The following is a 14,460-nucleotide window of genomic DNA, read 5'->3' as shown; positions in this document are numbered from 1 at the left end:
CTAAGATTCATTACCATCCCATCATCATCACAAAATATGGCTAAAAGCTCATTTACACCGTCTCTAGGGTCTCTCCTATGTCTAAAAGATGGATGTTTTATGAAGTTCTTAAAATAAAAAACTTTTTCTATTTTTTCAATCTCCATCATTCATCAACTAAATCTAAGATTCAATACATTTTCATCCTTATCTCAAAACTTGGCTAAGAGTCCCTTGACACCATCTATAGGATTTCTTATGTCTAAAACATGGATATTTTATAAAGTTTCTAAAATAATAAACTTTCTATTTTTTCAATCTCCATCCATCATTAACTAATTGTAAGAGTCAAAACCATCTCATCATCATCCCAAAACTTAGCTAAAAGCTCCTTCACACCATCACTTAGGTCCACTATGTCTAAAAGATGGATGTTTTATAAAGTTTCTAAAATTCGAAAGTTTATGTTTCTTCAATCTCCATCTGTCATCAACTAAATCTAAGTCAATACCCTCTCATTCTCATCCCAAAACTTGGCTAAAAGCACATTGAAATCATCTCTAGTGTTTCCTATGTCTAAAATATTGATATTTAATAAAGTTTCTAAAATAAGTAACCTTTTATTTTTTTCAATCTCCATCATTTATAAACTAAATCAAAGATTCAATACCATCTCATCATCATCCCCAAACTTGGCTAAAAGCTCATTGACACCATCTCTACGATCTCCTATGTCAAACAAATGAATGTTTTATAAAGTTTCTAACTGAAGAAAGCTCGTTGACATCATCTCTAGGGACTTTATAAAGCTCGTTGACATCATCTCTAGGGACTTTCTATTTTATCAGCTAAACCCTAAATCCTAAAACCCAAAATCCTAAACCTTAAAACCTAAAACCCTAAACCCTAAAACCCAAACACCCTAAAACCCTAAACCCTAAACCCCAAACCCCTAAACCCTACACCCTAAACCCCTACACCCTAAACCCTAGACCCAAAATCCTAAACCCAAAACCCCTAAACCTAAAACCCTAAATCCCAAAACCCTAAACCCTAAAAACCTAAACCTTAAAACCCTAAATCCTAAAATCTTAAACCCCAAACCCCCCAAACCCAAAATCCTAAACCCTAAAACCTAACCCTCGACCGTGAAAAACTAAGCCCTAAACCCTTATCTAATCGTAAACCCCAAACCCAAACCCAGAACCCCCAACCCCCAAACCCCTAAACCCTAAACACTCACCCCTAGCCCTGGACCCTTGACCCCTGTCCACTGAACCGTGAAACTTGAGCTCTGGTCCTTGAACCTTGAACCCTGAAACCTTAACCCAGAACCCCCCAACCTGAAACCTCCAGACCCCAAAATCCAAAACTAGAAACCTAAAACTCTAAATCCTATGGTGGAGATTATTGAGAAATAAGATAAGGTGGAGACTGTTGGGAAAGTTGCCTTATTTCACACCCACCGTGGGTTGCTTGGGTGGGAAAGTAGAGGCAAAAATGGAAAGTGATTTTTGTTAGGCTTTTGGAAAAAACCTTAATATATAAGTTTCCGATACTCTTACTTGGTGTGTGTTGCGGTAAAGCAAGAGGCTTGGGCATGAGGACGACAGAATATGAGAGAGGAGAGAGAAGAGAGGAGAGAGGAGAGACGATGAGAGAGAAGGAGATAGAAGAAGTAGTGAGTTTTGGGTTTCCTTAAGTTTCCCTTTGGCCTTTTTCTTGGGATTCCTTAAGTTTATCTTTGGCCTTTTTCTTGGGATTTTTCCCAGGTTGCTCTCGGTGTACGATCTTGGGTTGAGAACCATAGAAAGGGTTGCGGGTTTATGGGTTTTGTGTTTAATCCATTATAATCCTTGTATATTGTTTTCTCACAGTGAAGATCATGTTTCTCGCCTGTGGATGTAGGCTTCGCCGAACCATTTAAATCTGGGTGTTCATCTTATGGCTTGCGTTTATTTCCGCCTTTTCATTTATTTGTGCACAGTCGGTTAATTGCCGGCGGATTTTTTCAAAAGAGTAATAGGTGAATAAGGTCTAGGATCAATTTGTGTGTGAATCCATAAACCAGGACTGCCTGTCAGTACGGACTGGTCGGTAAATAAATTAGTTATTAAATTAAACAATTAAAAGGTGTTCTATATACAAGTAATGAAAAAAGACTGATTCGGCACGTCCAAAACACGTGAAGGAGGAGGACACAGGATTCGAGGGGGATAGAGAATTTGAGGTGTCGGTCTCAATGGGGTTGCGGGGACGGTGGTTTGGCACGGCGGTGTCTAGGAAGGGGAAATGGGATGCGTTGGTGGTTGGCGGTGGACACAACGGATTAATCGCGGCGGCGTACCTGGCTCGGTCAGGCCTCTCCGTGGCCGTGTTGGAGAGGCGACACCTCATCGGTGGGGCCGCCGTCACCGAGGAACTCGTCCCCGGCTTTCGCTTCTCCCGATGCAGCTACCTCCAGAGCCTCCTCCGCCCTTCTATCATACGGTCTGCTGCTGCTTCTTCTTCTGCTCCTTACTTTCACTATTCATGGAATTCATCTTCCCGATCTCCCTTCATAGCTATTGATCGGAGTTAGCTAAACGATCCAAATGTTGTCTTCTTCATTCTTATTGCTGTTTCCTTCTCTAGCATTCATTGTATACAAATATTACGAGGTTTTGTCATTTTCCCTACCTTCGGCGTAGAAGAATACAAACACGGATCATAAAAAAGGAACTAAGAGCCTTGAACAACCAATTTTTCATAAAGTGGTTCAAAACAGTACACTAGTTCTGGATCGTGGAATCAAGTGAACAGGCCGGCAAAACAGATTTCTTCACGACCTGTAAGGGCCCGTTTGGATGCCATGAAGATTTTGATTTGGATTTCTCACCTTTGCAGCCCTTTTTGCGTTTTAGTTTGGATCGGATCAAATTCTTGGATTTCTAATTCAGCAGCTGACAGTGAAAAAAAATCAGATTTCTAAATTTTCTGTGGAAATTAGAAATTAAAAATCGATAGATCTGGCATGAGCTGCTGGATCTATTCAATTTGTATTCAAAACTCAATTCTAAATCCAAATAGAAAATGGGAGGTATCCAAACAGGCCCTAATAGTTTTTCCTTCTCCCTCTTCCGGAGTTTGGATGACCGGCTTCATACTTTACAACAAATTACCTATGTAGATAAGTAAGAGAAAGCTATACCATCAGAGTAATATTGTCTTGAGATTCTGGCCCCCCCCCCTCTGCAATAAAGCTTCTTGTGGGCTTTCTGATCATCAACTTGGATCCTGCAAATCCCCCCAACCCTCACCACCTTCTACTGGATGTCCTAGCGACGGAGCAAGAAAAATAGCAACTCTCGAAGGAGATAGAAGAACTCGACACACAAACGTTGGATTCAAAATGAGCGTAACTTTTGAAGGAGATCGGTGAAGAACTCAGCACACTATCATCGGATTCAAAGCGATCCTCTTGCATTAAAGAAAACAAACCTTCAAAGAAAAAAGCAAGGCCAAGCATCAGTCAAAGGCTATCCTGTAAAGGCTATCTTGCAACAAGACATAGATGAAGATGAACTAGCATTCCACTATGAAATTAAAGACCGTAAGCAGAGGGTAGAGACAACAAACACCACTGGAAACCACCATAAGTGCTGGAAAATAAAGGGTCAAGGTCAAAAACCACCCAAGAAACATTCATTCCCGATTCGACAAAAAAGGGAAAAGAAGCTACATTCGAAGAAAGCGTAGGCACTGAATTGTCCTTGGATGTAGGTTCTTGCACAAATGAGGAAAAGCTTCCAGCGACATAAGACCTTGTCAACAGACCCTCGATCCTTCATGGGAAAGGAGACACTTCTATTTCGGCGCCGGATCACGCATCCCCAATCGAAGATGAAGCAGAGGGGCTTTCTGTGGTTCTCCAGGAGAGAATCCTTCAGAAATACAAACATGGAAATCGGGAAAAGGAAAATTTTCAAATTTCTCTCAAACAGGTATAGAGAATCTGGAAGATAAAGGAAACCCACCCATCACGTGCTATGTGTTGTGCTGGGGCGATCCCCGAGAGCAACCCCTTGAGCGGAACCCTCTTTCATTTAAATATTTCCCCTTCCATCGGCTACATTGAAATCCATTCCTGCTATCACTCCAAGCAGAAACTGCTGGGTCCATCAGAGAGCACCCATGAATCCCCGACTGAAACTAGAAAGGAAGAAAAGGAGAGTAGCCAAGCCAAGGTCCATCCTGTCCACCACAGTGAAGAACCCGGGCAATAGAGTTATTAAGAAAATAGAATATTTCATTGGGAGAAAACTGTATTTCAAGGCCCTAAGAGATCATCTATTAAGAAAATGGAATCTTCTTGGAGAACTTCAGCTATTTGCGTTAGGGAATGGCTTTTCCCTTTTTAAATTTACCAACCCAGATGGCTGTGTTCAAGTCCTTGAAGCTTCAAGTCACAACTATGGTGGACGAACACTGATCTTACAAAGGTGGACACTTGACACTCTCCTTTAACAATTGAAGCTCTGTACCATCCCAGTCTGTATCTGATTCCCAGGTCTCCAATTGAAGTACTAGACTCCCCATGGTCTAGCAAGCTGGCTAGTGCTATAGGGAAGGCCCTCTATATGGATACCCAGATGACAGACTGCACAAGACTAAATTATGCTAGACTTTGCGTTGAGATCACAACCAGGAAGATCCTACCAGATACCATCCATATGAACACGCCCTCAGATACCCAGATGCAGCAAGTGCAATATGATTTGAAGCCCAAGTCTTGCACCACCTGCAAGGACTTTAGCCACGCCACTGAGAATTGCCATCAAAGCTATCCACCCTAAAACCAAAACAACCTAGATGGAGTGGCACTAGGCAAACAGACAAATTTCAATACAATGTATATGCATGAAGAAAATGAGGAAACTAATCTTGAGGAGGAAGTGACTACTGGAATGGGAAAGGGAAACTCACCAGCCAGCGAGCCCAACCCAAAGAGCACATGAAAAGACATACCACCAGCACAAGTACTGCCAAGCAATAGCTTCACAACCCTAGACTATGCCATCGATGAACCAGACGATCCATCAATTGAGGAGGACTTTATGGGTCAATTGGGTCAACAATTAAGCCATAAAAGAGCCAACCCACAATGAAAGGGTTCCTAGAAAATAGGAAGAAGACCCCCAACATATTCGGAGAAGGATTCCTTATTTGACTCCAACGTCACAAAAGGAGGAATCTGGCATAAGGTTCCAAAGAAAAAATGTACTTCCCGAAGCCTTGCCCAAATTGCTCAAGCAGACATGAAGAAAGGCTAGCAAGAATTTCTATATATGAGCAAAATTGATACTAACTAGATGATCTTGACGCATATAAGATCTGAGTCGATGTCATCGGCAACCTCATAGTTCATTGGTGCACTCTTCTAGGTTCATCCGAGACCTATCGTCTTCGTCTTCCCTATCTTCTGTGTTGCCTGATGGATTTCTCTATCTGGGTGAAGTTTTACAGTATGGTCTCTGACCGGGTCGAGACGAGATCCCCTGAACTACAGGGAGGCGATGCTGGACATCGATGCTGACAAGTAGCTAGATGCAATGAAATCCAGATAGACTCTATGTAGTCCAATAGGTTCTGGACTCTAGTGGATCCATTAGAGGGCCTGGAGCCCAATGGATGCAAGTGATTATATAAGAGGAAGAAGGGCCAAGATGGAAATGTGGGGACCTATGGGGCTGGTCTAATGGCAAAGGGCTATAGTCAAAAGACTCGTATTGACTATGAGGAAACCTCTCACCTATACCCATGCTAAAGTCCATTAGAATTTTATTAGCGATAACATCACACTCTGATTACTATATCTGGCAGATCGACTCAAGACTGCCTTCTTAAAAGGAAACATTCAGGAAGATATATATGATCTAGCCTGAGAGTTTTGAGGCTGGTGAAAAGGGAAAAATATGTTCAGAAAGTGTGCAAACTGCTGAAGTCCATTTATGGATTGCAGTAGGTGTCCCGCAGTTGGAACCTCGTTTTGATGAGACCGTTAAAGAGTTTGGCTTCTCACAAAACATTGGTGAGGCTCATGTTTACAAGAAGGTTCGGGAAGTGTTGTGACTTTCTTAGTGTTGCACGTCAATGACATCCCACTCATTGGGAATGACGAAGGGATGCCCTTCACAGATATATGGCTTTCTAGTCGCTTTACCATGCAAGACGTGGGAGAATCATCCTACATTCTTGGGCCATAAAGTGTTAGGGGCAGGGAAAACAAAATGTTTGGGCTGTCACAGGGGGTTAGACGAGATGTGGCTAGGTTCTGTATGACAGATTCCAAGAGGGGGTAAATTCCTTCTTGGTATGGAATCGTGAGAGAAGCAAAGGATAAGCATTGCCATTAAAAAAAAAGAAAAGCAAATGATGAGCATCAATCCCCATGCATCTGTTGTGGGTAGTCTGATGTGTGCTATACTGTGTATTGGGCCGGATGTATGGTACTCTATCAGTGTGGTCAGAAGATATCAATCTGACCCAGGTCCTGAGCATTGGACGGTGGTGAAGCATATATTTCTTAACTACCTCAGGAGGACTAAGCATTACTGCTTGTCCATGGTGGGGTTTGATCGTCTCCGAGTACACCGACGCGGACTTCTATTCTTACTCTGATGACATGAAAGGGTTTCATTTTTAATATAGCTAATGGGAAGTGAGTTGGACCGCACGACTGAAGTAGAGTGCGTCATTGCATGAAATACGGTGAGGAAGTTTGGCTAAAGGAGGTTTTGGATGAACTCAGGATTGATCCCTCTGTTGAGAGGCCCATCATGGTAAGGCCATGATTTGCAAGGGAACGGATCACTCATTCTTCCATTGGGGACAGGTGCACGAACAACAACTCCAAATGTCACACATCCGCTGCCTACCTACCGTTTAGGTGGCACCAGCGAGATCCAGCCAAGGTAAGGAACTTCGTGTCGCGGCTTCGCAGACTTTCTCCTTGAGTGCTTGGAACGCACGCTCTGGATCCTGTCCCCATCAAAATGTTTGTTTCTTTTCTGGGCCCCGAGTAAGATCAACCGGGAGTAGTTCTTTATGAATCTAACACTTGTCATAAGAGCCTTCACCTGTGATTGCCCCAAACTCCCTAACATGGTTTTAAAATTCGGATTTCGGACGGGACTGAAATTTAAAACCAAAACCGAAATTTTAAAATTTAGGTCGTAATTATAAGATTTACACCGAAATTGCCACCGAAATTTCCACCGAAATTTTGTTTTCGGCTGAGGCCGAAACTGAAACCGAAACCGTAATTTCAAACCTTGCTCCCCTAAAGATGCCTCAGTTCAAAGTTCATCGGTAAGCAATGCACACTTCGTTCAATTCAGAGAATCTTCCTTGGTAGAACTCAAGGGTGTGATCAAGTTGTCTCAGGATTCTAGCGCACATAACAACATCATCGTCGTCTTATCCTCTTCTTCCATCCTTACGCTGATGCTTTCAAGTTGACAAACTATGTTGTTGAAAGTGTCCAAATGTTCAGAAATCTTCATGCCTTCATCTTCAAAGTATACCTTTCTCTTCAAGAACATATGATTAGTGAGACTTAGTTTGATACAAGCTTTCTAGCTTTGCCCAGAAACTGACGACCGTCGTTTCTCCCATTATTGAACAAAATGTCATTGGCTGGGTACAAGCGGATAGTGAATAATGCCTTCATATCAATCTTTTCCGATCCAGCTATTGTCATCAATCTCAACTTCTTATGTTTCCTAAGCAATGCCTTCTGTTGCCCTTATTGTACTAACAAGTCATGGACCTTCAACTTCCAAAGCTTAGTTCTTTCATCCATCAAAAAATTTCTCCTCAAACTAATTACTTTTCATTTCCCAAATTTATTCTCACCAGCAAATCAACAAATACCTTGCATACAATAACCTTGAAGCTCTTATGCCACTTGTTGGGGATAAGGCCCCCCGTCCTTTTGGAATATGGTTGTTGTAAATCAAACACACTAGTCACAAAGGATCATATGTGCTTGCTAGGGGCTTATGAGCAACTGGGGAAACATGGAGAAACAATTGTGCTTGCTAGTCGGTTTCAAACCGATGCTGACAAGGGTCTTATGGAAATGAATGACAAACCACTATGGATGTGCCGCTTCAGTAGTAAAGGGAAACATGGACAAAAAGGCATAAAACACAAATTCAAAAGAGATAGAAATGGTTCACCCAGAATAGGGCTGCATGACCCTCTTCTTTTTTTTGAAATGGAGCATGACCCTCTTCTAATCAACCATTCAAGAATAAAATAAAAAAGAAGAAGAAAGTGCACTAATCAAAATAAAGATACAACAATGGGAGTAGCACTTGCCTTCCCGCAATCAGGTGGAACCACACCAAACCCTTATCTTTTTTAAAAAAAAGATGGAACCACACCAAAACCCTCTTCTTCTAACCTTGAGAAAACCCCTTCCCTTGCAACCCGCCTTAACATGACTATCAAAAACCCGATATAACAAAAAGTGTCTGCCCAAGGTGGCCAAATTACGATGGGGTTTTCGTCTACAAGTAGCATGTTAGATTTTTTTCACAGTGATCTATTTATGAGAGGTTTTATTATGAAAAATCGTGATATTTCTCTTGTTCCAAATATGAAATATCAAGGCTGCAAAAGCTACTTTGATGGTGGTAGTGATCTTCTCTTGACCATGACAATTCATATGAAGAGTTCATCTGCAGTAACATTGCAAGGCTTATGATGCCAACATTATCTGTGAAAGATAGAATGCCCTATCCAAGATGAATGAGCACATCTGAAGAAGAGTTCGTGAATAGCATAACAAAGAGGACAGAATGGATCTTCTCGAACTCCCATCCTCATAATGACTTCTTTTGTATTAAACCTCCCCTGAATAACTTGCCAAGCCTTGAAGCATTTCTCACATCTGAAGAAGAGATGATTCACTGATTTGTGAATAGCATAAAAAAGAAGACAGCATAGATCTACTCAAACTCTCATGCTCAAAGTGACATCTTTTATATCAATCCTCCCTCGAATACCTTTTTTCTTTTTTGAAGAATACTTCCCTTGAATAACCTGCCTAGCCTTAAAGTATTCCTTAGATTGAACCATACAACTTTTGGGTGTTTAGTTCTTAGAGACTTCTACTATGTATTGCGCGCGCACACACACACACACACACACACACAGATATATATATATATATATATATATATATATATATATATATATATGAGGAAAAGGATTGTACGCTCGAGTGTACCTAACCTTAGGTACGCTCGAGTGCCAAATCACATGGGTCCCACATTTTTTTTGGTCATCTAAACCATTCATTTGCAAGGCCCCATCATAGATAGGGTGTGTACCAAAAATCAGCACCATTGAATCATCCTAACCCCTCCAAAACTGGAGGGCAAAATGGGCAGATTTGTGGACAAACAGTGTCTGTCCATTTTGACCTCCACAAATGGATGGGTTAGGATGATCCTATGGAGCTGATTTTTGGTATGCACCCTATCTATGATGGGGCCTTGCAAATGAATGGTTTAGATGACCAAAAAAAATGTGGGACCCATGTGATTTGGCACTCGAGCGTACCTAAGGTTAGGTACACTCGAGCGTACAATCCTTTTCCTCATATATATATATATATATATATATATATTCTGTGTGCGTGAGAGAAACCTAATCTCTATAATTAACACAGATATTCTCCCATCTATTTCTTTCTCCATCTCTCTCTCCCTCTCTCTCTCTCCCTCTTATCTATCCAATGTAGTTTGTAACATGGTATCAGAGCTTCAAGGTTGAAGATTGAAGATTGATACTTCATCCTTGAAACCCTAAACGTAGAACTAACCCTAAGAATCATTGTTGCCCCCTCTCTTTCTTCCAATCTGTACCGCAACCACTAAAATCCTAACCCTAGCTCTAGCAAACCCTAGTTTTCATTCAAATCATCTTACGAAACACGACTTTGGTTTTTCAATACCTAACCCTAGATGCACCCTATACCTCTTGTTCCCACATTTTTCTTCAACTATTTCCTCCCCTCTACCTAACTGCCCAACCCATCTTGGGTATTTTTCACCACATCAGATTTTTTGTTGGTGATGGATGTTAGTCAGATTAGTGGATCTACGTGTGGCTGTTCATGTGGCATCTTTGATTGGATGAATAGCTACTGATTCATTGCTTTGTGGTTGGTGTTGTGGTGTTACCATTCGTGTGTGTTGTTGTGATTTCATATAGCTATTCACCATGGCTACGTCCTCTACGGTTTCCGGCACTTTTCCTGTGCCTTCCATGACTTCGATCAAACTTGGTGGATCTAACTACCTTGCATGGAGTCGGGCTGTTAAGCTCTATCTCCGTGGCCAGGGCAAATAGAGTTATATCACCTCGGACCCACCATCACCTAAGGACTCCACCTATGGCAAGTGGAGCCCGGATGATGCTAGTGTTCAATGCCTCTTATGTCAGAGTATGGAGCCCAAGATTGCTAGTCATATGTTGTTCCTTGCAAGGTTTTAAATTTCGGTTTCAGTGACCGAAACCGAAACGTTTCAGCCGAAATCATGTAAAATTATGATTATGATTTCATATATTTTTTTAAATTTCGACCGAAATGTTTAAAATTTCGGCGATTTCAGTGGAAATTTTGGCAATTTCAGTGAATATTTCATAAATTTTGGCAGGAATTATAACATTTCGGCGGACTTTTTTAAAATTTCGGTGGATCTATTTAAAATTTCGGTGGAAATTTTATAAGAAAGGCAAATTTTGGTGACATTTCGGCGAAATTTCCGAATTTCGGTGAAATTTTGCCGAAATCTTGTAAAGAAACGACTTCATGTAAATTTTGTTTCGATCGCCGCCGAAACCGAAATTTTTAGGCTGAAACGAAACGTTTCGGCCGAAATTTGAAACCATTAGTTCCTTGAGTCCTCGAGAGCTGTTTGGTTATATGCAGAGGTATTCTACTCACTAACCAACAATTTTACGAAGATTTGTGATGTTTATTCGGACATTCTCAGATCGAAGCGGGGCAAGCGATCTGTTTATGAGTATTATTCTGAGTTTGTTGGCTTGTGTGAGCAGCTAGACTCTTACTTGTTGTCCTCTACAGATCTTGCTGTACTATCCAAACAGAAAAAGGAGCTCCGTGTTGTTCAATTTTTGGATGGCCTAGGAAGAGAGTTTCTTCCTATTCGACGATAGTGAGTGAGGGCAGTTTAACATCTCTTGATGTGGGTTTTTCTCGTGTTCACCGGATGTTCCCGATGATCCTGGTGGTGAGCGATTTGCTCTAGCTGTTCAGTCTGGTTATGGTTGTGGTACCCGTGGTGGTCGTGGCCATGATCGCAACGGATCTGGTAGAGGTTTTGGATGTGGTACTGGTGGTCGTGCATCCCATTATTGTACACACTGTTGCATGGAGGGTCACACTGCCGAGTACTGCTATGACTTGCATCCAGAGTTACGACCTCCTTGGGCTACACATTAAGATTCTAGGACTCCCATAGCGAGTTCGACGGCTGTCTATTCCACGCCTAGCTCTTATGATACATTTGTTGTCTCTCGTATTAAGTACGAACATCTACTGCGTCTACAGGAGAAAGGAAAACAACCCATTGCCACACTTGCAATGGAAGATAGCAACCCATCCTTCTCTCTTAGTCACATTAGTCCGTGACTCATTGACTCTAGAGCCTCCCATCACATGACGGGTAACAGTAGTCTTCTTAGCCCCTTTAATCCTAATTCCACTTCTCCATCAGTTACTTTGGCTAATGGGGCTCTGGAGAAACAGTTGGGCATGAGGTGTCGACTGGACATGAAGGTAGTGAAGACTGCTGACCTCGACGAGAATAAACCTTCAGTGGCTTGGATTGTTCCATAGGTGTCAAATTCAGGAATGGAACAGGTAATGGCAGTGGAACATGAGGAGGAACTGGACTAGAAACAGAATTAGTTGCAAAGGAATATACACAGATGTATGACATTGAATATACAGTAACATATTTACACGTGGCAAAAATCCCTTCACTCGGTGTCTTGATATCCCTTGCAGTGAGCATGCCATGGCCTCTCTATCAGCTAGATGTCAAGAATGCCTTCCTGCATGGTGATCTATTGGAAGAGGTACACATGGAGCAACCTCTTCGGCATGTTGCTCAGGTGGAGATGAAGCATGTAGTATGCAAGTTACAGAAGGCAATATATGGTCTTAAGCAATCCCCTCGTGCCTGGTTTGGATTATTCAGTGAGGCAATGATACGATTTGGAATGAAACAATGCGATGTAGATCATTTAGCATTCAGCTCTCAGGGTAAAGATGGTAGGATCTTCCTGATTGTGTATGTTGATGATATCATAATCACAGGGAGTGGCAACGCAGGTATACAGAGGCTGAAGGACTTTCTTCAGAAGGAATTCTGCACTAAAGATCTTGGTTGTCTGAGATACTGTCTAGAGATAGAGGTAGCATATTCACGTAGAGGACTATCTCTAAAGAAAGTATGCACTGGATATATTGGAGGAGACTTGTCTTCTGGGAGCAAAGCCAGCTGAGACTCCCATGGACCCAAATGTCAAGCTTTTACCTGATCAGGGGGAGTTACTAGAGGATCCAGGCAGATATAAATGTTTAGTTGGGAGGTTGATTTACCTCACTGTCACACGCCCAGGTATCTCTTACGCAGTTGGGCCGGTTAGTTAGTATATGAGTGCACCACACACATCTCATTGGTCGACAATTCTTCAAATAGTGAAATATCTGAAGAAAGCTCTTAGTAAAGGACTTCTCTTCATAAAACATAGTCACATGAGGATTGAGGGATATTCAGATGCAGATTGGGCAGGATCTACTGCAGACAGGAGGCCTACAAATGGTTATTGTACTTTTGTGGGAGGGAACTTAGTGTCTTGGAAAAGCAAGAAACAGAAAGTTGTATCGAGGTCAAGTGTAGACGCTGAGTATAGAGCCATGGCGTATACAAGTTGCTAGTTGATCTGGTTGAGATCATTCATAGCTATGAAACTTTATAATTCTTTGTTTTTTCTGATAAAAAGACATTGTTCTCTTAAAAGCTAATTTTTCCTTTCTCTTGTCTTCTTTCGTTCCTTTTTCCCCTTTGTCTCATCTTCTTTCGTTCCTTTGTTTCTTCTTCCCTTCTTTTCATTTATAGTGGAGATTGGGATCCAATTCCTACATTTATATGGTCCCATTAGACTTCATTACTTTTTGTTCGCATTTCTTTAGAGTCCTATTGTATTTTGAACTATTTTTTGGTTTTTTTTTTTCAACTTCACTTCCTCATTGTTTTTTTTTTTTTTCAATTTCAAGGGAGCTCGAGTTAGGTAGGCATGGCATGAAGCTTTTAAAGAGGAGTCCGTCATCATTCACTCCTTGTATTGATGGACGCTATCTTCTTTTGGGCCCTGATTCAACCTTCAATCATTCAGAGATTACTAAGTTCTCCAAAAAGGATGCAGATGCATACCCAAGGTACAATTCTGGTGCATATCTCACATAAATTTTATGTGTGTGTGTGTGTATCTTTCAACATTTGTTGTTCCATTCATTGTGGTCACATTACCTTAATTGATTCTCTATCTTTGCAATTAGCAATCACAATCCGATTTCCTCACGTAGGCTTAAAAGTTCTTTCCTTGATAAGACACCGGGGAGGTGATAGATATGTTACATATAGCGCTGAGAAGGTGCACAATGGCCAGGTGCAACTGGTTTACCATTTGCAAGAATGCTGCACTGAAAATGGTCTATGTTTGTTTTTATGGAACATCAGTGTGGTGGATTGTATTCATATTGCACATGGTAGTTTTGTCTTTAAAAATCAGCTTTTTGCTTCTATAATCAATTGATGTAAAGATACCTATCCAAAAAAACGAAAAAGTTACCATTTGCATTTCATCAGTTCCATGGTATATTACCTCAATTTAGTTAGATATTCATCTCCATACATAAAATATCTGTGTTTTTTCTGTATAACGACCATTTTTGTTTGAGAAGTGAATTAAATAGTTTAGATCATCTTTCCCAAATTAATTCTAACTAAATTTGGCACATTCTGTGTCAGAGCGGTACCACATAGTGTTTGTGTTTTAAATCATTCATGTGATTCTGGTGATCTGGTTTAATTGAACCATTTTACCAGGTTCTGCTTGTTTTGGGCCATAAGCTTTTACCTTGCCTTATGATCTTCCACATACAAATGCAACATGATGGGCATGTAAGTATCTGTGCTCTGTGTTTTAAATCATTCATGTGAAGCTGGTGATCTTGTTTAATTGAACCATATTACCAGGTTCTGCTCGTTTTGGGCCCTGAAGCTGTTACCTTGCCTTATGACCTTTCACATATGCAACAAGCTTGGGCATGTAAGTGTTGGCAATCTTGAGCAATTTGGTCATGTGTTATGATGCCTATGAATTTCTCAGTAC

General features: G+C 41.2%; 1 protein-coding gene across 2 annotated transcripts in view; it reads left to right on the top strand.

Annotated features, from left to right (window-relative positions):
• The first annotated feature begins 2,139 nt into the window (after nucleotides 1-2,139).
• Nucleotides 2,140-14,460, top strand: part of LOC143875613 (FAD/NAD(P)-binding oxidoreductase family protein) — a 78,014-nt gene continuing 65,693 nt past the window's right edge. The window contains exons 1-2 of one of the 2 annotated variants that reach the window (XM_077377224.1): nucleotides 2,140-2,469; nucleotides 13,343-13,504. In XM_077377224.1, coding sequence (XP_077233339.1) covers nucleotides 2,222-2,469; nucleotides 13,343-13,504 — 410 coding nt within the window. In that variant the 5' untranslated portion in view covers nucleotides 2,140-2,221. The remainder of the gene's footprint in view (nucleotides 2,470-13,342; nucleotides 13,505-14,460) is intronic. The other variant, XM_077377225.1, reaches the window with a different exon arrangement.

The sequence above is a fragment of the Tasmannia lanceolata genome, unplaced genomic scaffold (assembly GCF_043159265.1).
Source record: "Tasmannia lanceolata isolate RefF3 unplaced genomic scaffold, GAP_Taslan_0.1 ptg000004l, whole genome shotgun sequence".
NCBI lineage: Eukaryota > Viridiplantae > Streptophyta > Magnoliopsida > Canellales > Winteraceae > Tasmannia > Tasmannia lanceolata.
This window is presented reverse-complemented; position numbering and strand designations above follow the sequence as displayed.